At 37.3% G+C, this 24,525-nt stretch overlaps 7 protein-coding genes across 7 annotated transcripts; 6 read left to right on the top strand and 1 right to left on the bottom strand.

Moving 5' to 3' along the window:
• The first annotated feature begins 632 nt into the window (after positions 1-632).
• On the top strand, positions 633-1,236 carry LOC131009933 (mitochondrial dicarboxylate/tricarboxylate transporter DTC-like). The gene has a single exon (XM_057937332.1). The coding sequence runs from the start codon at positions 643-645 to the stop codon at positions 1,234-1,236; it is 594 nt and encodes a 197-aa protein (XP_057793315.1). The 5' UTR covers positions 633-642.
• Positions 1,237-5,533: 4,297 nt separating this feature from the next.
• LOC131008683 (uncharacterized membrane protein At3g27390) lies at positions 5,534-9,778 on the top strand. The gene is made up of 10 exons (XM_057935669.1): positions 5,534-6,234; positions 6,696-6,804; positions 6,891-7,083; positions 7,169-7,305; positions 7,859-8,147; positions 8,284-8,390; positions 8,474-8,615; positions 8,756-8,954; positions 9,051-9,294; positions 9,393-9,778. Exons 1-10 carry the CDS (start codon positions 6,141-6,143, stop codon positions 9,655-9,657), a joined length of 1,779 nt encoding a protein of 592 aa, XP_057791652.1. The 5' UTR covers positions 5,534-6,140; the 3' UTR covers positions 9,658-9,778.
• A 1,197-nt stretch (positions 9,779-10,975) lies between these two features.
• LOC131008751 (early nodulin-like protein 21) lies at positions 10,976-12,052 on the top strand. The gene is made up of 2 exons (XM_057935785.1): positions 10,976-11,334; positions 11,598-12,052. Exons 1-2 carry the CDS (start codon positions 11,148-11,150, stop codon positions 11,912-11,914), a joined length of 504 nt encoding a protein of 167 aa, XP_057791768.1. The 5' UTR covers positions 10,976-11,147; the 3' UTR covers positions 11,915-12,052.
• Positions 12,053-12,243: 191 nt separating this feature from the next.
• On the bottom strand, positions 12,244-13,489 carry LOC131008761 (protein NOI4-like). The gene is made up of 3 exons (XM_057935796.1): positions 13,216-13,489; positions 12,697-12,918; positions 12,244-12,605 (listed from the first exon to the last, which is right to left on the bottom strand). The coding sequence occupies exons 1-3, from the start codon at positions 13,222-13,224 to the stop codon at positions 12,582-12,584; spliced, it is 255 nt and encodes an 84-aa protein (XP_057791779.1). The 5' UTR covers positions 13,225-13,489; the 3' UTR covers positions 12,244-12,581.
• Positions 13,490-15,071: 1,582 nt separating this feature from the next.
• On the top strand, positions 15,072-18,343 carry LOC131008730 (succinate dehydrogenase [ubiquinone] iron-sulfur subunit 2, mitochondrial). Its single transcript, XM_057935756.1, has 2 exons — positions 15,072-15,974; positions 17,810-18,343. Exons 1-2 carry the CDS (start codon positions 15,310-15,312, stop codon positions 17,979-17,981), a joined length of 837 nt encoding a protein of 278 aa, XP_057791739.1. The 5' UTR covers positions 15,072-15,309; the 3' UTR covers positions 17,982-18,343.
• A 1,473-nt stretch (positions 18,344-19,816) lies between these two features.
• Positions 19,817-22,529, top strand: LOC131008733 (cystinosin homolog). The gene is made up of 8 exons (XM_057935766.1): positions 19,817-20,425; positions 20,500-20,632; positions 20,721-20,810; positions 21,340-21,464; positions 21,717-21,759; positions 21,866-21,983; positions 22,075-22,124; positions 22,248-22,529. Exons 1-8 carry the CDS (start codon positions 20,307-20,309, stop codon positions 22,389-22,391), a joined length of 822 nt encoding a protein of 273 aa, XP_057791749.1. The 5' UTR covers positions 19,817-20,306; the 3' UTR covers positions 22,392-22,529.
• A 58-nt stretch (positions 22,530-22,587) lies between these two features.
• Positions 22,588-24,511, top strand: LOC131008740 (uncharacterized). The gene is made up of 2 exons (XM_057935772.1): positions 22,588-22,754; positions 23,360-24,511. The coding sequence occupies exon 2, from the start codon at positions 23,740-23,742 to the stop codon at positions 24,382-24,384; it is 645 nt and encodes a 214-aa protein (XP_057791755.1). The 5' UTR covers positions 22,588-22,754; positions 23,360-23,739; the 3' UTR covers positions 24,385-24,511.
• Positions 24,512-24,525: the final 14 nt, after the last annotated feature.

Here is a 24,525-nt window from a genome sequence, read left to right as displayed (position 1 = left end):
AGTTATTGAATTGCAATAAAGGAGACTTAAAAAGGAAATTCTAAAAAAAAAAAAAAAAAAAAAAAAGGACCTTGATCCACAGCCCATCAGCCCCCATTTCCTCCTCACATCCAAACCCTATCTCCCTCACCGTCTAAAAAGAAAAGAGGAGTTTGCCCTCTCCTCTCTCTCGATTGCCTCTCCGCTGTCGTCTCTTGCCTTCGACACACTCATGACCAGCAATGCTCACCGTAGCTGCTACTCACTGCCAATATCGTCCCGACTGCTGCTGCCATCTAATGCCGCAAAAGTTGAACCAAGTCGCCGATTGTTTCGCCGACGATGCTCGACCGCTTCTTCGCCTAGCCAAAACCAAAACGAAGAAGCTAAAGCCATGATCGTGATATCACTCGATGAAATGCAGCAGCGGTAATAAGCATGGGGTGAAGTTTGGAAAGCTTAGTTCATGCATATCTAAGGCATATGTTCGGCAAAAGGAGGATCACGACAAAATCGGCAATTATTTTTGATCAAATAAACAAGAAAACGAGAAGCATGCTAAACATTTTTCAAACAATAACAGATTATACACAAAGGAGGAGCGTGCCTTGCATGATTTAAAATGGAAAAGAGAATCGAAGGTGGAAAGAAGGAAAACAAAAAATGGCCGCCGAGAAGCCGAAGTCAGCTGGGGTTTGGCCTACGGTGAAGCCCTTTGTTAATGGCGGTGCTTCTGGAATGCTGGCTACCTGCGTGATTCAGCCCATCGATATGATCAAGGTGAGAATACAGCTTGGCCAGGGATCAGCTGGTGAGGTGACCAGGAACATGCTTAAAAACGATGGGGTTGGCGCCTTTTACAAGGGTTTGTCTGCTGGGCTTCTTAGACAAGCAACATATACAACTGCTCGTCTTGGATCGTTTAGGATTTTGACAAACAAAGCAATAGAGGCCAATGATGGGAAGCCGTTGCCCCTTTACCAGAAGGCTCTATGTGGATTGACTGCAGGTGCAATCGGGGCATGTTTCGGCAGTCTTGCTGATTTGGCACTCATTCGCATGCAAGCTGATGCTACACTACCTGCTGCACAGCGAAGAAAACTAAGACCACTCCTGAGAATCTCGTGCCCAGTGATAAGACCGCGAGAAAGCCGACAGCGGCAGCATGCGCGGCTGAGGAGGTGTCGGTGGCGGAGAAACCCACTGCCCCGGAGAAGGACGTGCCCCCGCAGCCCGAGCCCGAGCCGGAAAAGGTAGCGACGCCGACTGAAATAGAAGGGCTGTTAGTGGAAGACAAGCTACAGCTAACTCTATCAAAGATGGCAACAAGAAAGATGAAAGAAAGAGAGATGGATTTCTTTGAAGGAGATTGCTTCTACTGCTATTGCTACAAAGAAAGGAAAAAGTGAAGAGTGGTGTTGCTGTTCACAAGAGACTAGAGGCTTTATTTATATATAGGCAAGGGAAAGTTCTCACATAGCTAGCAGTGGTGCAAATGATAGCTGGCAATAGCTGAGCATGGTACATTTGTGCGCATGAATTAAAAGTTGTTGCAAAGAAAAATGGTGGTACAAAAATGGTGGAGTTCCAGCTGTACACGAAGGAAAGAAATAAAACTCCAGCTGTATCAAAGAGAAAAGCACCCCAGATGTTTCTATAGTTTTCTGTAGAGGCTCCATGGCTTTATTTTCGCAGACTTTGATATGCCTAAAGAGGCAAAGTTGTTGCAAAGAAAAATGGTGGTACAAAAATGGTGGAGTTCTAGCTGTACACAAAAAAAAATGGTGGAGTTCTAGCTGTACACAAAAAAAAAAATGGTGGAATACTCTGCAGTACATGCAAAAAAAAAAAAAAGCAAACTTGAAATGAGAAGTGCCATGTGAAGCTTTCGAAAATGGGCTTAAGGAAAATGTGGTTTGGGCTGATAAGTTTATTAGCCCACATATATTTGTTTTGGACCGAAAATGGTCCCAAATATTAACTAGGGGTGGTAGTTGCACACCTCAAAATGTAATTAAGCAATTAATCTTTAATTGCCAAAAAAAAAAAAAAATCAATCAAATTCAAAATCAAAATCAAAATGAAGAACTCCTAAATACGAGTATAAACTATTTAAAATTTCAAAATCAAATGAAGAACTCCTAAATACGAGTATAAACTATTTAAAATTTCAAAATCAAATGAAGAACTCCTAAATACGAGTATAAACTATTTATAAATTCAAAGAAAATGAAGAACTCCTAAATACGAGTATAAACTATTTACAAATTCAAGTGAAAAACTCCTAAATACGAGTATAAACTATTTACAAAGTTCAAGAAATTCAAGAACTCCTAAATACGAGTATAAACTATTTGCAAATTCAAATTGAAGAACTCCTAAATACGAGTATAAACTATTTAAAATTCAAATCCAAATTCAAGAACTCCTAAATACGAGTATAAACTATTTAAAATTTCAAAATCAAATGAAGAACTCCTAAATACGAGTATAAACTATTTATAAATTCAAAGAAAATGAAGAACTCCTAAATACGAGTATAAACTATTTACAAAATTCAAAATCAAGAACTCCGCGATAAGAGTTTAAACTATCAAGATATATTTCGAGACTCGTCTATTACCAAAGGCATTTCGTCTATAAACAAGTCTCGATGGGGCAATTTGTAGGCAATTAAATTTGTCGTCGAATTAAATCGTGCCACGTGTAAATTCACGAATTAAATATTCAATTATATTTTCTATTTTATTAAATGGGATTTTATTCCTAAATTAAATAGATATATAATTAATATTTAATATAAATGAATTAATGGGCTCATGGACACCTAAAGCCCTAAGGCCCATGCATGGAGGCCCAAAGCCCATAAAGCCCATGAAGCCCATCTCTAAAATCTATAAATAGAGGTGTCGGGGTGCTCATTATCAAAAACGTAAAGGGATGGAAGATCGAAGAGCATAAAGAATCCTCTCTAGTATCGCAAGTTGAAGTGGAAGATTGAGGAGTTCAAAGAATTCTATCAAGTATCAAGTGAAGTCTTGCAAGAATTGAAGAGCTTCAAGCATCTTCAAGAATTCTATTCAAAGCTTCAAGTATTCTTCAAGCATCTTCAAGAATTCTATTCAAAGCTTCAAGTATTCTTCAAGTGTCTTCAAGAATTCTATCAAAGCTTCAAGTATTCATCAAGTATCCTTCAAATCTTCAAGATCTTCAAGGCAACATTCAAGTATTTGAGCATTCAAATCTTCAAGTATCCTTCGAATCTTCAAGTGATCAAACCTTCAAATCTTCAAGTGATCAAGATCTTCAAATCTCCAAGATCGAAAGCTTCAAGGCATTCTTACAAATTCTAAGAATGTTCTCAAATCAAATCAAGTTCAACGTTCAATCCAAAATTTGTAAACACAAATTTTGTACTTCAATTGCCAAAATTTGTAAACACAAATTTTTGTATTTCAATTTGATAAAATACAAAATGCGTTACAAAGATAATTTGATAGATTTGAAGATAGATTTATGCGGGTTGTAATCTCTAGTTAATCCTCTGATTCTTTTCTTCCATTTGATTCTTGAACAAGCTCGAAGGTTATTGAAATACTTGATTTGATGACGCCAATCCAAGGGACTTAAGTCGTGATTTTGGATTGAACGTTGAACTTGATTTGATTTGAGAAGAACGTCCTTAGAATTTTGTAAGAACGCCTTGAAGCTTTCGAACTTGATTTGATTTGATTTGAAGAACGTCCTTAGAATTTGTAAGAACGCCTTGAAGCTTTGGGACTTGGTTGATTTGATTTGAGGAAGATCGTTCTTGGAATTTGTAAGAACGCCTTAATCACTTGAAGATTTGAAGGTTTGATCACTTGAAGATACTTGAAGAATACTTGAAGACTTGATAGAATTCTTGAAGATTTGAATACTCAAACGATTGAAGATTTGAAGAAGCGGAAGATCAAAGAGCAAAAAGAATTCTCTCTAGTATCACAAGTTGAAGTGGAAGATTGAGGAGTTCAAGAATTCTATCAAGTCTTCAAGTATTCATCAAATATCCTTCAAATCTTCAAGATCTTCAAGGCAACATTCAAGTATCCTTCGAATCTTCAAGTAATTGAGCATTCAAATCTTCAAGTCTCCTTCAAATCTTCAATCGTTTGAGTATTCAAATCTTCAAGAATTCTATCAAGTCTTCAAGTATTCTTCAAGTATCTTCAAGTGATCAAACCTTCAAATCTTCAAGTGATCAAGGCGTTCTTACAAATTCCAAGAACGATCTTCCTCAAATCAAATCAACCAAGTCCCAAAGCTTCAAGGCGTTCTTACAAATTCTAAGGACGTTCTTCAAATCAAATCAAATCAAGTTCGAAAGCTTCAAGGCGTTCTTACAAAATTCTAAGAACGTTCTTCTCAAATCAAATCAAGTTCAACGTTCAATCCAAAATCACGACTTAAGTCCCTTGGATTGGCGTCATCAAATCAAGTATTTCAATAACCTTCGAGCTTGTTCAAGAATCAAATGGAAGAAAAGAATCAGAGGATTAACTAGAGATTACAACCCGCATAAATCTATCTTCAAATCTATCAAATTATCTTTGTAACGCATTTTGTATTTTATCAAATTGAAATACAAAAATTTGTGTTTACACGCACAATTGAGGAAAAGATGTGAAGTCGTCTCCTCCCTCGAAATACACGAGGTACACCACGATTCTTGGTACTCGTCTAGTCTTAGTATTGAACAATTCAATTTCTCATTAATACTACATAAGACAAAAAAAACACATAATGACTTAACTTTAATTACGACTATATATGTCATTTTTTCAGGTGACTATATAGGTCATTTAATTTAAGCAATCACTTATTCATTTTAATACAACGTTGGTTGCGAAGAAGACTTTAATTTTATTTCAGATGTTAAAGATTATTAAAAATTAATATACTGCTCTAATTAGATACCAAAGAAGACCAAACATATCTGTCAGTGGGTTGTAAAATTAAGTGCATTGATTTATACATAAATAATACTGTACATATAAAAATCAAATTATTCGAGTTAGTGCTTGTTTTTCTTTCCCCGAGTGAGGTTTATATTTGTGCTATACTACCTTTCAAGCTTTACTTCAAGTAAACAATTCCATCAGGATTCGATTTTGTATTTTAATTTTAATATTAAGAAAATTAAGATCCCGGACAAAACATTTAATTTAAACAACCTCATGCAAAATATTGAATTATCTTCACGTTGTGAAATCAGCATCCATTAGATTCTATATATCTATTGATCTATATATCTATAACTATAACAGTCACATTACAACCACATAAAAAATTATCTAACTATTTCCTTTCCAATAACATTTCCTCAAAATTAATTATTTATGATACTTTTACACTTATATATTTTCACAAAAATATCACGAACCATTTACCGACGTCAAAAATTTAACACGTCACCTCAAAATATGATATAGAAGTCTACAGTAAAATTTATCGATTCTACTAAAATCATGAAGAAAAAACACTCGCTCTTCTCTCTCGTTTGTTTTCCGTGAAGACAAAATTCACGATATCATTTAAAAATGCAGAAAACGCCGAAGCCTGTACAGCAGTAGAGATTCCAAAATCGTAAATTTAAGTCACCAAAATCTCAAATTTGCATGTATTTGTATTTAAAAAAAAAAGTGAGAATTAAAGTAAATAAATAAAAAAGGAGGTAATTTGAAACAGTGGAAAAGGCTTTTCCAAAAGAATCAACTGTCCTTTCTCAAAAAAAAAAGAAAAAAAGAATCAACTGTATTCTTTGCTTCTAAACAACAGTAGGAAACTGCTGTTTGCAAATCTGGAGGGTCTTTCCCGCAGCAATCCGACAGTTTTCCAAGAACCCATTTTTACAACATATTGTCCAATTCCATCTCTTCTTTCGAGTAGTTTCCATTTTCTAAGCTTTTGCGCTTAATCATTATGGATAAATGAAAAAGGTATAATAAGATTTGAAATATCTCACTACTCCTGTCTCTGTTTCGGGGGCGCATCGGATTCTAGAAGTGGGCAAGTCAAGTGGAAAAACAAAGTTATAGTATATTTTTTTGTTTAATTTTCAAAAACATCTCTGTTCAGTTTCGGAGTTTTGATTGATTTTGAGTTGAAGATCCGAGAGGGAAATGGAACCCCCAACGGGGTTGTGGGCTTCTTTGTGGAATTTCATACGTTTCTTGCCTTTCTTCATTGGCCTTCTCATTCTCGGAGTTCTCAAAGGTATTTCTTTTTTGTTGCTTAATTTCTGCATGTTTGCTGAGTTTGGGCAGTTATATTTCCATTTATTTTTAGGATTTTTTTTGGGATGTTGAGCGACAATTTACCCAGGTTTACCATGCGTGGTGTGTAATCGATGTCAATTATTTTGTCATGATTGCATAATTGTTCATCAATAAATGCTTAATGTTTCAGTAAGATTCACCACTGGTTTTATGTTTGAGAAAAGGGGGTATTTTAGGGTTAGATTTCTTTCTAGAAATGGTAACTTTTGAACAGAATCAGAGATTGATGTAATGTGCATTGCAGTGAGGCAATTTGAGATTTTCCCATTTGGAAACTGTTGTCGATTTATTTTACTTTGATGGATGGTTTTCAAGTAAATTGAGCATATTTTTCTTCTATTTGAAGTAGAGTGGAAATTCAAGAAATAGATCTGTTGCTGATTTTGTTTGTTGTTTCAGGTATTACTATGTTCCCAGTGATATTTCTCATTATCACATTTGGAATCTCTGTGATAATACTCGGTCTTTTGCCTATTCACTGCTTTTATACCTACTACTGCGTTTTGAGGTATGTTCTTGCAAGGCTTCTACTCATATGAACTTCATACATCGAGCAATTATAATCATCAAACTGATTAATTCTCATAACTGCAGCACAAAACAATTTGGTCCCGGTTTGAAGCTTGTGCTCTGCATTTGCATTCCTATCTTCGTAATAGCATGGCCGCCCGTTGGAATTGCCTGTGCCGTCTTTGGTGGAGCAGCTTACGGCCTGCTTGCACCAATGTTTGCCACCTTCCAGGCGATCGAGGAAGGGAAAACGGACAAATTCTATCACTGTATTTGTGTAAGTGAATCTTTCCAAGTTGAAGTAATGCTTCCTTTTTTTCTAGTGACTTTGAATTGTGGATTTTATTTGACCATGCTTGCAGGATGGAATTTGGAGCACTTTGAAAGGAAGCTTCACTATCATCAGAGACTTCTTAGATGTTTGTTTCCACTCTTATTTCTCAATTATGGATGAGCTACGACATCAAGAGCCTGCAGAGGGCAAATATTATGAGATTAGGTCTGCTTTTTTCCCTGCTATTAAAATTGTGTCTTTGACTTTCCTGTTTACTGACAAATGACTGGTTCAGTGACTTATATAATAATTGGATTTTGAAGTTCTCACACAAAAAGTGTATTTCTTAAAATCATATAATCTCTTCACAGAGTATAGCTTTTCAATATCACTGGAGTTTCTTTTGTGATGAACAGGCCATTTCTTGTCATGCCTTGTTACTTGTTATGCTATTCATTGTTAAGCTGGATCTCTTTGATAAAATTCTATTCAGCTTATTGTACCACTTACAGATACATTCGTATTAGCTGTATATCTTGAAGTTATTATTGCTTCTTAGTTTACTCAGTCAAGCCTTTCTAGTCGATATTCTGTACATTGGCATTGCTACTCATGTTAGATAATAAGAATAATCTACCAACTCGACACGAGATTTTGTCCCAGTGTAGGGAAGGGAATGTAACTATAACTAGATGCTGTTTCTCTTACTTTATGTCAAAATGGTGTTTCTTTTGGTAATGTCTCACGTACTTCCTTGGATTTATGCTCTGTGTCGCAGATTGCTTTACGTTCCCCTAGCTCTTATAGCTGGGGTACTCGGTGCAGTGGTCGATTTTCCAGTTATCTCAGTTATAGCCCTGTGTAAGAGCCCGTACATGCTTTTCAAGGGTTGGCATCGCTTGTTTCATGATTGCATCGGACGTGAAGGACCGTTCTTGGAGACTATTTGCGTGCCATTCGCTGGTCTGGCCATTTTACTCTGGCCTTTGGCTGTTGTTGGGGCAGTGTTGGGCTCCATGGTATCAAGCATCTTCTTGGGCGCTTATGCTGCTGTGATCGTCTATCAGGTTAGATTTCCTTTGCTTGCAAAAAATGGCAGAGCATAAATGAGGTGGAAATGGTTCTTCCCTTAGAGTAGGAGACGCTTAATTTAAAGAAAATGGCTTTTGCAAACAAAATCTCATCATGTGGTTTTGATTGCAGGAGAGGTCTTTCTGGTATGGATTGTGTTATATTGTTGCTTCGGTTTCTATTTATGACGAATACAGCAACGATATCCTCGACATGCCTGAAGGGTCCTGCTTTCCTAGGTTCTGACATCTGCAACAATGCTTCCTTACACATCGATTATTATATGTGCAACTAATCCTTTTTGTTTGTGGGATTCCTACAGACCAAATTATAGAAAGAAATCTAAGATGCCTCCGTCACACACTACCTCGTCTGCTTCTTTTTCAAGGCCCAGCTCTTTCAAAAAGGCACCCTCGCGAACGAGCTCTCTAATGGCACCTATGGTCGAGTTGAAGCCCCTGGAGGTATACGTTTTGTCCCGACTACTGAAGTGGCTGAAAACTACCAAATTCATCTCTAATTTTGTAAATTTGAGAATCGTAAACCATGAAACTACTGGCATATGGTCTTGAACTGTGATTTCTCATTAAAACAACATCTGTAGTTAGCTGATGCCTTGTTTGAGGAGTGTCGGCGCCAGGGTGAAGCTATGGCTTCGGAAGGGATAATAACCTTACAAGATATCGAGGATGGCAAGAACGACAAATCTGGTGGCGGAGTGTTGAGCGTTGGCTTACCTGCTTATTGCATTCTTCAAGCACTTCTACGCTCAGCAAAAGCCGATACAAGTGGCATATTGCTAAGTAAGTGATCCATCTTTGATTTGTTTGGACCTTGCTAAGTAATTTGAGAAAAAACAAGACAGACAATGAATTTCGGTCTTGTTGCTGCTGATGCAGGCGACAACGAGTCTGAAATAACTTCATCTAATAGGCCTTCAGACAAGTTTTTCGAGTGGTTTCTCAATCCGCTCATTATCATCAAAGACCAGATCAAAGCCGACAAGCTTTCTGAGGAAGAGGAGCAATACCTTGGCATGCTGGTTTTGCTGAGCGGAGATCCGGAGAGGTTGAAGAACTCGAATATTGGGCAAGTACCTAAATCTGAGCTCAGACAAGCCGAACTTGATGCTATTGCTCGAAGGTAAAGATTACAGTCTCTCACTGCAAATAATCTTTGAAAGTTGCTAGGCTCTATGATTGTGTCACTTCTGATTTTTGGTTCTGCTGCATTTTTTGAAGACTTCGAGGAATCACTAAATCTATAACAAGATATCCAACGTTTAGACGTCGTTTTGATGCTAGTACAAAGTGCATTCTAGAAGAGCTTGCTAGGAAGAATGAAGGTAGCGGAAAATCCGGCAGCCGTAGTCCTATACCTCTGCAGAAATCGAAAAGCATGTTTGGGAGGATGTTTAGCCAGAAATCTTTCAAGGGACGATCGAACGATCGTGGCTCTTCGCAGGTGAATCGAACGGCCTCTGAGAGAGACGTAGAAATTTCATGAAAATATTTTGGTCTGTTGTTGTTTCAGCTGGTAAATTTGCCATTTTAGGTATGTAAATCTTACATTGCAAACCTATGTTTTCATAGTTCCATTAATATATGCACAGATGTGGTTTTCTTTATCTTTTGTTGTTGTTGTAGATTTTCTTTGGTTTGTGGCCAAAAATCTGTGATTGCTGATGAGTAAGTAGGCACACATATGGATTTCTTTCTGTCCAGAATTTGTATGACCCCACTTGGCAAGAATTTGTTCAAATTTGAGCTGATTTAACACGATAATTTCGTATGGTTTTTGTATAATACGATAATATTTTTACTATCAATTTAATTTCTAGTTAAGAGTATGAATATGAATTTTGAGACTCTTGACTTTGAGTTCACTCATACTCAAAACTTAAATTTATCAAGTTTTGATCGTATCATGTTGTTATCGTATTGTATCAACACGAATGAAATCATATCACTTTTGTATCAATACAATAAAGGCATTACATGTACGCATTGTTAGATCTAATTTTAAAAAGATTATCTATGCATGTTGCATTTGGTGAAACATGCATGCATCACAAATATCAGAGTTGGATAATGTTGTTTTCTTTCTGAGGTATCCATATTCAAGTAATTAATTAACTGCCACAATAGGTTTATGACTCAGTGCTCGTTTGGTTCAAGTAGAGGAATGGAAAGGAAATGGAATCAAATAAAGGAGTGGAATGGTAACAATATCCATTACTTTTATTGAGTGTTTGGTTTAACAATGGAAATGAATCATTAGTAAGGGAATCCCTTTCTTTTGTTTCCCCTCTATTTTGAGGGGTAACAAATTGGGTGATTGGGTTACCCTTAAGTAAGGGTAATGATTATCTCATTATCCAAACCAAACAACAAGTAATGGATTCAATTACTTGATTCCCTTTCCAACCTCTAAAAACACCCAACCAAACGTGGGCTCAACCAATTTGATCGAATAGAGAAAGTTGTAAATCGAAGAATATTTCTAGTAGTGTTCCTTTACTCGAAACTTATTTTACGATATAATAAATCCATTTTCAGCGCAGTTAACTCTTACACCGCTGATGATGAGGCGCAACTTAATTAGTAAGGTATGGTAGGTCAAGGTTTAAATCATCTAATACGGATACATGTGAACTGTAGCTCTTTAAAAAAAACTCATGCACCGCTCCAAACTTGAACAAAATTTAACCAAAACTCACTTAATTAATTACCAGAACCAAATCTTGAATAGAAATTATTACATGATTAAGTGTAAATATATTATAAAAATATGTAGAAGGACAAAAAAAAAAAATAGTAAAAGGAACTGTTTTTGGCCACTAAACCACTATGTCGCTCCCACGTTCATCTCATAACCAAATTATTGTCAATAACTGCAACTATATACGTTAATCTTTAATTACTTCTCCCCCTCAAAACCAAAAGATTACTCCCATATTCCAATACAAAAAGATTACTCCCAAATATTTAACATCAATGGCGGCGTTCAAGTCAAGCTTTCTGGTCGTGGCGGCGTTCTGTTTGGTGTACCAGCTGCAGTTGTCTCATTGCACGGAGTTCGACGTAGGCGAGCGCGGAGGTTGGGCCGTTCCTCCGACCAACGACACTGATTTCTACGATAACTGGGCTTCCAAGAAAAGGTTTAAGGTTGACGACACCATAAGTAAGCATTTTCATTTTCATTTGTTTAAATTATACCAAAATGTGATTACTAATTGTTAATCTTGTTCTCGAAAATATAGCAACATTTCTACCCAGAAGATTTTTTTTTTCAGAAAGATGATGACATATATTATGGAAAGAAATTACATACATTATTCATGTGATAAGATATTTTATTTGAGATGCTAAAGAATAATCTTTGATTTAATGGGATACTGTTTACATGCAATGTAATTTTTATTTTCATCAACTTGTAACTTATAGGGTTCAAATACAAGAAAGATTCGGTGATGGAGGTGAAGAAAGGAGATTACAAAGAGTGCAACTCGAGCCGGCCCAACTTCTTTTCCAACACGGGCAACACCATCTACACTTTAAACCGGTCCGGTTTTTTCTACTTCATAAGCGGCTCGACCGGCCACTGCGAGATGGGGCAGCGTATGATCGTGTGGGTTGTGGCACAGGATGGCTCTGGTGGAACCTCTCATCATGCTTCGAATTCAAACACTCTCAACGTCTCTTTCTCCTTTGGACTTCTTCTCGTAATTTTTGTTTTCCCATTTATTTTCTCATTAGCCTAGTATTTCACTTAGGATGGAGTATTATTAATTAAATAGCTTCTATGTTCATTTCTGGAATTCAAGTTAGGGACTGTTTGTATTCTCTAGTTTATTATTATTATCTCAAACTTCGTTTATGGTGATAGTATATTTTAATTATACGTTAATTGAGATAATTTGGTTTAAGCGTTCCTATTTTACTTACTTGCACCATGTGTTACTATTCTTAAAATGAAATGGAGAAATGTGTATCTTTACTATTCTGCGACCTAAATATACCAAGCAGTTTTGAGAGGATCAAGCACGAAAATTTAGTATGCCTGGATTGCATATTCGTCCATTAACGAGAATTGCAAGAAAAGAAATAAAATGAAGGAATATGTTAGAATTTACATTATTTAATTAAACTTACATCGTTCATTCTAATTCATCAACATAAATTTAAGCGTATTAATCTAGGAAACATAGATGGAGAGAGGCATATGTCCCAATCTGTCGCAATTCCCTGACTGAAAAGGGAAGGAGACGAAGAAACTAGTCACGTTACATGCATGTATATATAGTGATGATCATCTGTATGATCGACGATAATACTTACACATAACATCGAATCCTAGCAAAAATATCTATGTGTCTGCTCAACGCACGCTCTCCAAATTAAGCTTCCTCTCCCACTTGCAGCTTCCATTCAGAAACAGCAAAGCCACTTTTTCTGCACAATTTTAATTACAAACAGTTATAAATTAAGAATATAATATGCATGCGTTGTGGTTGATTAAATGCAATGGTAATTAATAGGGAACCTTGTTAGGGTCATATGATTGAGTGGATTGGGTGGAGGAGCGTGATCGAGAGCGAGGCGGCTCCTTGTTAGACTGGACGGAGCCGCCGGTACTGCCGCCGGAGTTCTTGCCCTTCTTTTCATCCCTAGCCTTGGCGAAGATGACCGTAAATCCATCCGCCGAGGCTGGGTTGTTCACGTCCCACTCACCAAATTTAGGCAACGGCTTACCCTTTTCGCTGCTCTGTCTCGTATTTTATTTTATCAATACATATAATCTTCATCAGCATTCCAATATATATAAATAATAATTAATCCATTTTTCTCTTCTCCTCAACAAATCCGTCGCCATTATTTAGCATTTCGATAAGCCATGATTTTGTTGCCTTTTATTTTCCAATTTCAATGAATATATCCCATCTAATTTTTACACCAAACACACACACATTTGCAAAAGATTATGTCAACAAATTGCAAGAGATGAATGCATGGAATTTAAGGAATCAAATTTTGATGACCAAGAATGAAATTAACAACTTACAGACGTCATGAAGGATTGGTGCCGAATTTGCAGAAAAAATGAAAATGGAGAGAGAGACGGCAGAGCGAGAGAGAGATTGGTGATGAAAATAGAGAACGAGTCCTTAGGAAGGAGGGGGAGAGAGAGAGAGAGAGAGAACTACACACACATATAAATGGAGGGTGTGGTGTATATGATTTTAATACACGGAATTAACACATTTTGCCTGCAACCTAAATACAAGCCGAGCGTTATTAACTGGATAATCATCTCAATAATAAATGGCCCTCCATTTTCTAGTGCTCTTCTTCTTCTTGTATAAACGATTTAAATAAAAGAAATTAAACCACATTCAATTAATCAATTATAACAAAAATTAATTATGGAGTTCAATGCATTCAGACTCCACCAATTTATTAATTATCTATTAATTTTTAAATTGGAGAATAATGGAAGAATTGAAATTCTTATTTAAATCTATACATAAAAATGTCACTAATCTATAAGGTATATGGTTGGACCATTTTTGTTTTGTTTCGGTGGGGTTCTAAAATTAGGTTAGGTGTCAATTTGATTATCAATAAGATTAATAGGTATTGTTAATATAAGCAATTGACATATCCTTAAGACATCTATTTTGCTCGTGTTTGATATGTTATGTGATTTTTGAGTGTCCCGCAATTTTATGTATACCATTATATTTCATTCTTATATCTATTATTTTAAAAATATATTTTTTTAAATAAAATTTATTAGCCTAATTAATAATCACGAAATTAAACTAAAGCATATAAAATTGAAATTGAAGAAAAAATAGTACACAGTTGTTTGGTGGCCCTCGCTGAGGGTTACCATTGTTGGTAGCCTAAATGACATCATTATCACTCCTTGTCTTCTTCTACATATATACAAAAATAGTACACCGTTGAATGAAGTATTCCTTAAGGAAGGAAGATTAATAACAAAGCATATGAAATTTAATCTGAATATTACATTTTCTTCCCCTCCTCAAGCACTTCGTTATTGCGGATCGGTTCTACCAACCTTTACTGATGAAGAAAAGTCCAATATCCAAAAATATCAAATTAAATTGTACATATAAAACTTTGAACCCCAAACAAGTAAATATAGTTATTGCCTGTAAAGACATACAAGTTTCAGAATTGAATAGAAATTGAGATACAATTCAAGCTGTTTGAAGAAAAGTAAAAGGAGCGATAGGCATTACCTGACAGATGTAATCATCACGAAACGGCGACGTTGGAGTCTCATGGAACACAAAAATACAAATGTTGGAAAACCCAACCACGTTATTCCCATCTCCACTCATACACAAAACACAAGCATTTCCAATAATTCACTATAGGCTAAAATATATACTAGTAATCAACTAATCATATTTATCTTTGACAATCAACTTTACTTGTTTTACATTTTACACTACAATACAATATTCTATTTTGACGTTACTCATATTTTTTTACGTATTTTTTTTATAGATTTATTAATTTTTAAAATAATACCAGTACTTTAATTTATTTTAACAGTACAAAAATTATTTTACACAGAATCATTTTCAAATCCATCTTATTTGAGAATTTACATACCCGTCTATTCCATTTTTCTAAAATCTACATCATAACCCACATTATATATATATATATATATATATATATATATATATATATAAAGGAAAAGTTCAATAGAGAACAATAAATATTCAAATTACAAAGAACATTGAACATGTCAGTAATTTTCGTTGAACGTGAAACATTCGTACAAATGATTTTATCGAAGGTTGAACGAATTTATATAAGGGTTCGAACCCCATTACCATTATCCTTTTTATTATATTATGTTAAAATTTCAATATCATTATCATGAGATATAAAAAATTGATTACTTATAACTTTACAAATCAAACAAGATAAATGAATTTAAGAAAGGGCCTCCCAGACCCAGACCCATTTCCGTCACTACAGCAACCCATAGTGGCGAGGCCTACTGCTCACACGCGCCCCAATAAATACTCATCATCTTATTGTTGCATTTTCTTCTTCATTTTTACAGTCTCCTTTTCTCTCTAAAGGCTCGGGATTCTCTCTCTTCCGATCAATGGCGACTGGATTTGTCCGACGAGCGATAACAAGGGTTCCGGCCCTATCACCGGCGGCCAGAGCTCTCATTTACAGGGAACACGCATCCGAGGCGGCGGCGCAGCAGTTGGATCCGCAGGCGAAGCCGAGCTCCACTCCCAAAACCTTCCAAATCTACCGATGGAATCCGGATACGCCGCAGAAGCCGGACCTCCAGAACTACGAGATTGACCTCAAGGAGTGCGGCCCCATGGTCCTCGACGCGCTAATTAAGATTAAGAACGAAGTCGATCCAACCCTAACCTTCCGCCGCTCCTGCCGTGAGGGGATCTGCGGCTCGTGCGCGATGAACATCGACGGCCGGAACGGCCTCGCTTGTCTGACCAAGATAACCTCCGGCGGACCCACGATGATCACGCCGCTGCCGCACATGTTCGTCATTAAGGATTTGGTGGTTGATATGACCAACTTTTACAACCAGTACAAGTCGATTGAGCCGTGGCTCAAGAGGAAGAGCCCGCCGGAGAATCCGGGGAAGGAGAATCTGCAGACCAAGGAGGATCGGAAGAAGCTGGATGGGATGTACGAGTGCATTCTGTGCGCCTGCTGTAGCACATCCTGCCCCAGCTACTGGTGGAATCCGGAGTCTTACTTGGGCCCCGCCGCTCTTCTTCATGCCAACAGGTACCTCGTTTGTTGCCTAATCTCGTGTTGCTGTTTTGAGATTTTGTGGTATGTGCTGAATGTGATGATTCATGTGAAATATGGATAAGGATTTGATCATTTAATAATTTTTACTATGAATATTGAGTATCTCTTAGCCATGTTTCAATAGTTTGAAAGTTAGATTGGTACGAGCACCCATATTTTGGTGAAATATGTGATTTGGTTAGTTGTTTATTGAAGAAAAGTGATGCAGAGCATGCGTCCTGATTCATTGTTTAATTTCATCCCTTTAGTGTAAGATGTGATCTAATCTGATTAGTTTCATCATCGTTGATCTTGATCGCCTCAGTCCTGTTGCGTTGGCTTCAAATTGCTGCTGTAAATTTGAATCTGCTGCATGTATATACTTACTCTCTTGGCTAAGGTCATAGTTAAGGGTTTAGGTGCTGTTGAAAGATGTCCTAAAAGCTTGTTGAAGTCTTTTTTGTGGAATCCCAGGATCCATGAGCTTGTTCCCGTTAAAAATAGCTTATGTAGTTATTAAATGCTTTGACTATTGTTTAGAGCGTCGGGAGCTCTTGATATTACATGTTCCTTCAACCGGTATCTATCTTTTTTCATCATTGAGATTACACATATCATGCTTCATGCTTGAAATGAGCTTCTTGTGTCTATGTAGAACTTGACTGCAGAGTGATTAAGAGAAGGGTGAGCTTGTAACTATTTTAAACTACTTATAAGTTTAGGTGCAGTTGAAAGATGTCCTAAAAGCTTGTTGAAGTCTTTTTTGTGGAATCCCAGGATCCATGAGCTTGTTCCCGTTAAAAATAGCTTATGTAGTTATTAAATGCTTTGACTATTGTTTAGAGCGTCGGGAGCTCTTGATATTACATGTTCCTTCAACCGGTATCTATCTTTTTTCATCATTGAGATTACACATATCATGCTTCATGCTTGAAATGAGCTTCTTGTGTCTATGTAGAACTTGACTGCAGAGTGATTAAGAGAAGGGTGAGCTTGTAACTATTTTAAACTACTTATAAGTCCCTACACAATAAAAATAAAAAGAAGAAAATTGCAATGTTTCTGATGCTGCAATAAATCCAAGGTTGTTGCACTTTTCATGCTGTGACATGTTGCCATGAGCAAAACATGACCACTTTGTTGATACAGTGTATGATGCTGTTACTAGCTTAGACATCTTCTAGGAGGACATAGGAATTCCGGAAAATGAACTAAAATCTAAAGCTAAAGACGATAAAAAAATTTATGATATAGAAACTAAGATGACCTCGAGGGTATGAACTCAATTGTACTTCATTTCACTTGTAACTGATTCTGTGGTTAATAGAAACTAATACGTACAATTGTGGCAAGGACTGAGCACGAAGGTGTCTCTGGGAGATCGACACTCTTTGTTAGTGTTCGGCAACCATTTTTAAGAGATGTCTTATCTGCTCTTGCTCCCAAACTATGATGTTTGGAGCTTACATGTTTTTCTAAAAAAAATTAATGGGATCCTAATTTAACATGTAGCTTATTAGTGGTACCTAATAAACTACATGTTATTAGACTGACATTATCATTTCCCTTGTCCTACCTAATAAGCTACATGGACTTACTCTAGACCTTCTTACCTCTCATAAACTTGTAAACTTCCTAGTAATGGTAAAGGACATCCTTGCAAATGTTTCCAATTGCAGTATAGCTCCCACAAGTTTCTGTGTAGCTAAATTAACTTAGCATATGTGCAACTTCAACAGTAGTGTATACTTAGATTTTAAATAATTTGACTAGTAGTAATTCAGCCATTTGTGTGGTGATTTATATGGTTGGTGATGATGGTTGTGCAGATGGATAATGGACAGTCGAGATGAATACACAAAAGAGCGGCTGGATGCGATTAATGATGAGTTCAAGCTGTATCGGTGCCATACAATCTTGAATTGTGCTAAAGCTTGCCCCAAGGGACTCAATCCTGGTATGCAAATCCAGAACATCAAGCGACTCGAGCGCACAAATTAGCTTTTGGGATTCTTGGGTGTTTGATTGATTGATCAAGTTGAATAATGACTACTTTTGCAAATTTCAACTCATCTGTACCTTCTGAATCAGTATACAGTTCGAAAATAATGTGTTTTGGGAATTGGGCTATAGTAGTGAATTGTTAGTTTAATTGACGCTCGAGTGGCTCGGCCCATAACTGCGAGGGGCTTCAGATGGTTTGTTTATTTTAGCAAGTTTTATTTGATTTAAATCTCCTTTTGCCAATGTTTGTGTACTTTCGAGTAGCGCATATAGAGATAGATATGCTTCTTTTTGTTGAGGGAACAAATATATAGATATGTATTTTGATTATTTATTAGCTCTCCTAATATTCTTGACTAGTACCATGTTTCCTTTTTCTTTTTTCTTTTGAAAAGATCTTTATGCATATAATATTGTATAAAAAATGTTTTATCTTTTTGAGGTAATTGGTTTAGGGTTTAAAAAAATGCATATAATATATTTAATTTTGTTCCGTCTTTAGTTTAGTACATAATTTTTCAAATCTTATTCTTAAATAAGCAGACTTTATATTGTTTATAATTTTTTCCTAGTTTCACAATTTTTTTGTATAAATTACATAACTAAATAAAGAAATTTTAAAGATCTTATCACAATGAATGCGAATTCAAAATCTTATGGCTTGGACGTTAACTATCTATTCTAAGCCAACTCATGTACACCCTAGTTTCACTTTTGAATACGGTGTGGTGTGTTCGCGTTGGCAATTTAAGTTGTTAAGTCAGTTTCATTGAATAGTGAGAAAATTATAAATAATGTAAAGTTTGTGTATTTAAAATTTGGGTTAATTGCATGTAATATCATGAACTTAACGCGAAATTCAAATTTAGCACGAATTTAAAAAGTTTCAATTAATATCACTACCTATGCCCCGTGTCCAATTTTAGCACCGTTTTTTGACGTGGCTTGTCGGCACATGCTTCGATCCTACGTGTCATTGACGTGGCTTGCCGGTACAAGCTTCCGACCGGCGAGCCAAGCTCTCTCTCTCTCTCTCTCTCTCTCTCTCTCTCTCTTCCGCCGCCTTCACCCTCACCTCCTCCTCTTCCACAGCCCACGCCTCTCACCTCCTCCTCGCGATTCCGGCGACGAGTGCCGCCGCCTCCACCCTCACCTCCTCCTCTTCCACCGCCCACGCCTCTCACCTCCTCCTCGCGATTCCGGCAACGAGTGCCGCCGCCTCCACCCTCACCTCCTCCTCTTCCACCGCCCATGCCTCTCACCTCCTCCTCGCGATTTCGGGGACGAGTGCCGCCGCCGCCGCCTCCACCTCTCACCTCCTCCTCGCGATTCCGGCGACGTGTGCCGCCAATTCCAGAATTTTCAAACCCTACCCTCAATTCCAGAATTTTCAGTCGTGCCGCCGCCGCCCTCTGCGCGATTCCCTTTCTCGGCAACTCCCCTCCTCGCGACGCCGCCACCCTCATCATTCTGGTAGGCTGAGGTGGGGGGAGGGGGGGTCGGGGTCGTCGCGCCGCCCTCTGCAAACCCGCCGATTTTAGCCCCCCCCCCCCCTCTCTCTCTTCGGAGTAGACACGTCATTGCCACGTGGTTCTGTCGGAAAATAAAACGGTGCTAAAATTGGACACGGGGCATAGGTAGTGATATTAATTGGAACTTTTTAAATTCGTGCTAAATTTGAATTTCGCGTTAAGTTCATGATATTACATGCAATTAACCCTTAAAATTTTTAAAAGTCATACGTAAAATCAAAATCAGGACAAAGTTTGTGTATTATTGCCTATTGGTACCACTTTCAGTCATCTGAGATCTAGAGTAGCCGTTCCATACTAAAAAACATTGGCAACAAATAACATGGTAAATGTAAGATATCTATCATTTGTTCCATAAGTAGAAGTTGAGATAATCATTTTAGACAGCGCCAAATCATTGTAAAGACACGAGGTTACATCATCATTTTGTTATCCTCATTTTGTTATCTTACGAAAAAAAAAGAAAAACAGAGAGGAACAGTTATTAGATGTTACGTAGGATTAAGGATATATTATGTGTAGAAAACAATTAATATCATACCGGATAAAGAGAATTAGACATCCATGATCCAACTAAACGAAAAAATGAACAGATAAAAGATCCCTAGGAATGAGGACGAGAAAGCGGGCACATTCTTGATCCGAAACCCGGCGCAGATGGATCATGGTGCGTTGCGCTTTTCATCTTCTTGCAGCTGCTCTGCTTACGTCAAAGCTGAGCCCTCCCCTCCATTTAAGATGGATGCCCATTTCATTTCCAATTTCATATCCATAATAATACACACAATTAATGGCGTCTTGGAATTCACTTCACCTCGAGCTTCTCTACAACGTTTTGGGATGGCTCGCTTTCGTCTCTTGGTCCATCAGCTTCTACCCTCAAGTCATCTTGAATTTCCGACGCAAAAGGTGCGATTTTTCTGCTTTTTTACTTTGTGGGTTTTTGATTGCGAGACCGAGTGATGGTTCTTTTCTTGGAACAGTGTGGTGGGCCTGAATTTTGATTTTGTGCTGCTTAATTTGACGAAGCACTCCTCCTATCTCATCTACAATGCTTCCCTCTTCTTTAGCTCCACCGTGCAGCGCCAGTACCGCGAGAAATTCGGTTCGGATGAGGTTGTAATTCTTGAATTCAGATTGTTATTCTTGGAGTATTTTTTTTCATGGGGTGTTTGGTTTGATGTTTTGGTGTTGCTCACTGCAGATGATACCTGTTGCTGCTAACGATGTGGCTTTCTCTGCTCATGCTGTTTTGCTCACTGTTTTTACCTTGTCTCAGATTGTCATGTATGATGTAAGTGCTGCTGTCCACAATTGTTCCACTGTGTTTTCTTAAGATTATGGTATGTGATGTAACTAGTATTCTCTATAAGTTGGTTTAGTCCACAATCTTCATTGAAAAAAAAGGGCCTTTTGTTTCTTTGTCTATTCTCTTGCTCTGTGGTTACACTTCGAGAATGGGAGACAATGGGCGTTTGATACATTGTCCCGGACTCAGAAATGGAGTGAGATCCATTTGCATCTTTTATAACCTGTCATTTTCAAGTTTTGTGGCTTATTACACGAGCACATATTATGTGAAAGTACACGGTTGAACGAAACGAGAAAAGATGTGGTTATATGAACAATAAGAGAATCTGAAAAATTGGGGGTGTTGATAGCTAGAGTCTTTGTAGGAGTAGTTTTGAAAAGCCATTGAATGATTGCAGAATGCTGTAAATGACTCTTCCTAGTAGCATTATGTTCTGATGTTAGAGAGTTTTGGAGATCACCTTGAATTCCTCCTTGCTAATTTTGGATTTAACTTCTGCTGTTGTTGACAGCGTGGGAGCCAGAAAATTTCGAAAACTGCTGCAGTAATTGTTTCTGTGGCGTGGCTATCCGCTGCAGTTTGTGTTTTCGTGGCTATACCAAGACATTCCTGGTTTTGGCTGGTGTCGTGCTTCAAGTGAGTAGCCTTCTCTTGCATTCTTCTGAGATTTTTGTGTAAGCATATATTGTATTACTAGTTTAGTATTGTCCTTTATGAGATGAATTGGGCTTAAGTGAAGAGTTCTCAAAAATATAAAGAAGAAATTGTGTATAAGCAACCATGCTTGCCATTATCAACTGCTGATGAAATCCTTTTGCAGACAATACCAAATACATTGCTTCCTTTAATGCTCGATTTCTGACTCCCGCGTCCCTTGTCTAATTGCAGCACTATTCAGGTTGTTATGACGATAATCAAATACATTCCTCAGGTGCGTCCGGGAAGATCATTCATCTGATACTTTCCCGAATACTTTTTTTTTTTGAGATCTTTGATATATGGTATCTTGAGCATGAATGTTTGATCATTAAATTTAGGCTGTGTTGAATTTTCGTCGAAAGAGCACGGTGGGATTTAGCATTGGCAACATCTTGCTTGATTTCTTTGGAGGGGTCACAAACTATTTTCAGATGGTCGTGCAATCCATAGATCAAAGTAAGTCTAATCTATGAATTTGCTATAATAGGATATATATATCTGAAGCTAAAATGTTTTGGTTGATGTGATGCTCACTTGCTTTGCACAGATTCCTGGATCAACTTCTACGGGAACATCGGGAAGACGATGATATCTCTGGTACAAAATGGCTTTTATACCCTTGTTCTATTTTACCTAAGAACACAATGCTCTGCTTATCTACATCATATTCTTACATACACCTCTGTTTTGCTGAAAAGATGAAGTGGCTTTGTCTTGCAGGTCTCCGTCGTGTTCGACATTCTCTTCATGGTTCAGCACTACGTGCTGTATCCCGCTAGCAAGAGGGCGTCTCTTCACCCTGCTCCGGTAAACAACGAGCCACTGATCGTAACCCCCGACGACCCTCCCTCTCAGAATGTGTGATCACTAAAACCCCAACACCTACTTCTTCTGTTATTTGCTAACACAAGAAACTCCCATTCTGCACATGTGTACCAATCATAGATTTCCTCCGCTGCGAATTACTACCATTTTATAACTGCGTTTACTCAAGATTTATTACATGCTTCGAGTCGTGTCTATAATCTTGATATAAAAGATGAAACACGATTGGGATTTGGGACTTGTAGATTCATATTAGGGTAGCCTGAATTTTTAACCATTTCTTTAGCCTAAATTTACAAGTATACTTTCTATTTATCTCCTACTTAATAGCCGAAGTGAAAATTTTGGCCAACCAAAGCTTAAATAGAAGCTTATGTGGTATTGAAGGATTGAATGTAAAAAGTAGGGTGAGCATTCGAATTTCGCATCGGATTTTTGCCTGATCCGATTCGATCCGATCCGAAAATCCGAAATTTCCCTAAAATTCAATCCGATCTGAACCGTATTCTGAAAATCCGAATCCGAAAATCTAAAAAATTTTGGATAAAATCCGATCCGAACCGAAAAATTCGAAATGTGAAAAAAAAAAAAAAATTCGAAATGTTAACAAAAATCCGAAAACCGAAAAAATCCGATAAATCCGAAATAGATGTCAACCTAACCTATTAGATAATTACAATCAAATTAAGGTCATAATTAACAAGCCATTAATTATAATCAACCAAAATGAGAGTATAGGGTTAGAATTTAGAAATATTTAACTATTTAAAAACTAATAATTATATATATTTATTTATAATATTATAATATTAATTATATTATAAATATAATTCGGATTTCGGATTTTTTCGGATTTTTAAAGTGCCAATCCGATCCGATCCGAAAATCCGAAATTTGCTTAAAATTCAATCCGATCCGATCCGAAAATCCGAACCAAATTTTAAATTTTGGTTTGGTTCGGATTGGATATTCGGATTTCGGATATTTTGCTCACCACTAATAAAAAGAATGTACGATGATGCAACGGAAATAAATACTATATGGGATATTTGTAAATACATGATAAAAAAGTGAGCATGGGGCATAAATCAAAATCATAACCGACGGATAACGTCCTTTTCCTGCATATCACCAAGATAACAACCATCACCCCATTAATGTTCCATATTTTATTTAGAAATAGAGTAGAGCTACTCTCTACGTATTAATATATTCAAATGTTTTGGGCTACACGCATAGCAAATTTGCGTGCAATTGACCAATTGTGATTGCTTGCTTCACAAGCTCAACTTGTAGGCATCTCTCATTACATTACTCTATTTAACCAAAAAAACTACTTCCAAAACAATCCATCATTGCATCAAGCGTGCAAGAAACAGAAACGAGAATGAAGAGACAAGGTCGCCAGCATGGGATGGTCCGAACCTATCCGATCTCATCGGAGCCGTGGAGCTCTGGCCGCAAGCAGAGAGGCCTCGATGAGCTGGCCTCCCCCCCGACGGCTGGCCTCTTCAGCAAGGTCTCCTCCAAGCCCACCAACCACTCCAAGTTCACGGGCAAGTGCGGCCGCTCCAAGTGTCATGATTGCCACATCCATCCGGCTTCCAAGTCTAAGGACAAGGCCAAGGGAGCTCTGAAGATGCGTTCGTCCTCTGATGTCGTGTCCAGCTACAGACTGATCACGTGGAGGGTGGTGGATTCTGCATCCGGCTTCAAGGTCTCAGGGTTCTCTGCAACGGGCGTTTTGGATTATTTGGATCGCGTGGATGATTATGATTATGACTATGAAGGTCAGGATAGTGATCATGATCATGTTGGTTTTGATGGATGTTATGATCATGATCATGATTTGAGATCTTATGATGATGAGATGAAATCCCATGGTGTGGAGATTGAAGAAATTGATGGCTGTGATGATAGCAATGATGGGGCTGATGATGATGATGATGATCGAATGAGTTTTTGTGAAGTGGGATTTGTTTGGGAAGCTGTGGAGGGAGATGAAAGTTGGTGTTTGGTGGAAGAAATTTGATTTATTATTACATGAAATGTGTAAATTGTACTAATTTAATCCAACTTCCATCTGTTTATATATTTCCTTTATTGGATTGACTGCCAAAAATTATTGGGCAACTGCTAATAAAATTATGATTTAAGCATTCTTGAATTTCTA

This window comes from Salvia miltiorrhiza, chromosome 2, assembly GCF_028751815.1.
Source record: "Salvia miltiorrhiza cultivar Shanhuang (shh) chromosome 2, IMPLAD_Smil_shh, whole genome shotgun sequence".
NCBI lineage: Eukaryota > Viridiplantae > Streptophyta > Magnoliopsida > Lamiales > Lamiaceae > Salvia > Salvia miltiorrhiza.
The sequence above is the reverse complement of the archived record's forward strand: the minus strand, read 5'-3'. Positions and strand labels throughout refer to the sequence as shown.